We start from the raw sequence: 2,308 nt of genomic DNA on the forward strand, positions 1-2,308 counted from the left end.
TTTTGGTTTTTCAATTGGCATTGCATTGAATGTATATAGCAGTTTTGGTAGTATGGCCATTTTCACTATGTTGATTCTTCCTACCCAGGAGCAGGGGATATCTTTCCATTTTTTTATATCCTCTTCAATTTCTTTTTTGAGTGCTGTATGTATCCAGATACTCTACTGAATCTGTCAATTAAGTCTAGAAGTTTTAATAGTATATAAAATAATATATCAAATTAATAGCACCTTAAATTCAATTAAGTATAACTTTAATCCCTTTTATTTTATTTTTCTATTTGTTTTTCTGCCATATTATTGAAGATTAACACTTTGCCCCTTAATAGTCATTCAGCAAATATTGTAGTACTAAGAATAAGAACAAACAGATGCTGTCTGGTTTCTCTTATTACTTTTGTATTACTATAACAAATTACCAGAAATTTACTTTCTTCATACAGTGCAAATTTGTTTGATAGTTCTGCATAGATTTGAAAGAGATTTTGCTGAGTTCAAGGCAATGGTGGATCTGTTTGCTATCTGTGGGCCCAGAGCAGAAACCAGTTTCTTTCCTTTTTACATCTTTTAAAGGCTGCCTATATTCTTTGGCTCTGATCCCATATCACTGTCTTCAAAGCCAGCAGTTCGGAATTTCAAGTTTCTCTCTTGACTCTTCTGACTTCCCTTTTCATTACAAGGCCCTTTGTGGTGATTACTTTGCACCCACCTGGATAATCCAGGATAATCTTCCCATCTCAAGGTTTTACTTAATCACATCGGTCAAGTCTCTCTTACGATGTATTGTAACATTTTCACAGGTTGTGGGGATTAGGATATGAATGTCTTTAAGGAACAACTTTTCTGCTTACTACAGTCTCTATATTTATGAAGTTTATACTCTAGATGATCAAATAGACAGTCATACAGTATCTGCAAAGAGTACTCAGACAAAATTAAAGAAGTAGGAGAACAAAGAAATAACTGAGTCACAGCAGCTAAGAATGCTGTGAGGATGGGACAGTTCCTGCTGGGCTTTACAATAAACAACACTAGTCATGCTAGCAAGAGAAGTCTCAACCTAATAGAGCAATGCAGTGGAAATCCATATTGAAGTAAATTAAAAATTAAAAATGTACAGATTGTGATTGTAGGCAGCTCTTTCAAAACAGATGGCCATTCTTCATGGTCTCCCTGTGTAAGTTTGTCATAAATCTCTAACAGAAGTGCTTGACAGCTTTTTTATTTTTTTAATTAAAGAGATGTGTAATTGTTCCTGATAACTCACAGAAGTATCTGTATGTCTTAGCCTTTTACTCAAGGCCTTTCATCACAGAAGTATAACCTATTTTCCCCCAAATAGCTTCCATTATTCTCCTTATAAATCTGTGTGCTTCAACTAGGCTGGTCCTATTCTTCCTATTTTTCTCTGTCTCTGCCAGTGCTGCTTTTCCATTTTGGAATGGGTTTTTTCCATTTCTCTCTCTTGCTTTCCCATCTCAACCCACACAACCCTAGCTCTCTTGGAATTGTGTTATAAGAAAAAAATCACCTGATTTTCACTAAATTTTATGACTATACATGTATTTTGAAAGAATTCAGACTAACAGGAAATACAAATTAAATAGGTAGTATACTAATATAGGCTTTTGTAGCAAGAAAAAGCTGATTTTTTTTCCAAAGATTTTTCTCAATACTATTTAAATCATACCATATGAACAACAATTGTAAAATTAGAGCTGTTTCATAATTTCAGAAGTTTTCGATTTAGCTTTAGTGGAAAGAAAAAAAAATCTTGATATATTTTTGTAATGTGACTAATTTTTCAAGGGTACCAATAAACTATATAGTTACTTAAACTGATTTTGATTTTCTTTTACTTTTGAAGGTCCAAGGGATGTCCTTCATTGCAGCAGTACTCATTCTCAATTTGGAAGAAGCAGATGCCTTCATTGCATTTGCAAATCTCCTTAATAAGCCATGCCAATTGGCCTTTTTTCGTGTGGATCACAGCATGGTATGAACATTTGGAGTGGATTATGTTTTTTATGCTTCTGTTTTGAGTGGCCCTTAAGAGTAAAAACAAAGCTATGCATGGTGGCACATGCCTGTAATCCCAGCACTTGGGAGGCTATGGCAGGAGGATCACCATGAGTTTGAAGGCAGGCTGGGCTAATAGTTCAAGGTTAGTCTGAACAATAAAGCAAAACCATTTCAAAAAATAAAAAAAAAAAACAGGGCTAGGGATTTAGCTTGGTGATTCTACTGCCTGCCTTGCAAGTGCGAGGACCCAAGTTGGATCTCTGGTACCAAAAAAAAAAAAAAAAAA

At 34.7% G+C, this 2,308-nt stretch overlaps 1 protein-coding gene across 1 annotated transcript in view; it reads left to right on the forward strand.

Moving 5' to 3' along the window:
* The window catches only part of Tbc1d12 (TBC1 domain family member 12), a 99,395-nt gene that overhangs the window by 87,680 nt on the left and 9,407 nt on the right, over positions 1-2,308 (forward strand). Inside the window, exon 13 of the mRNA XM_019208677.2 lies at positions 1,868-1,996. Within this exon, the coding sequence (XP_019064222.2) occupies positions 1,868-1,996 (129 nt within the window). The remainder of the gene's footprint in view (positions 1-1,867; positions 1,997-2,308) is intronic.

Source organism: Fukomys damarensis, unplaced genomic scaffold, assembly GCF_012274545.1.
Source record: "Fukomys damarensis isolate Sample0158 unplaced genomic scaffold, DMR_v1.0_HiC HiC_scaffold_20, whole genome shotgun sequence".
NCBI classification, from domain to species: domain Eukaryota; kingdom Metazoa; phylum Chordata; class Mammalia; order Rodentia; family Bathyergidae; genus Fukomys; species Fukomys damarensis.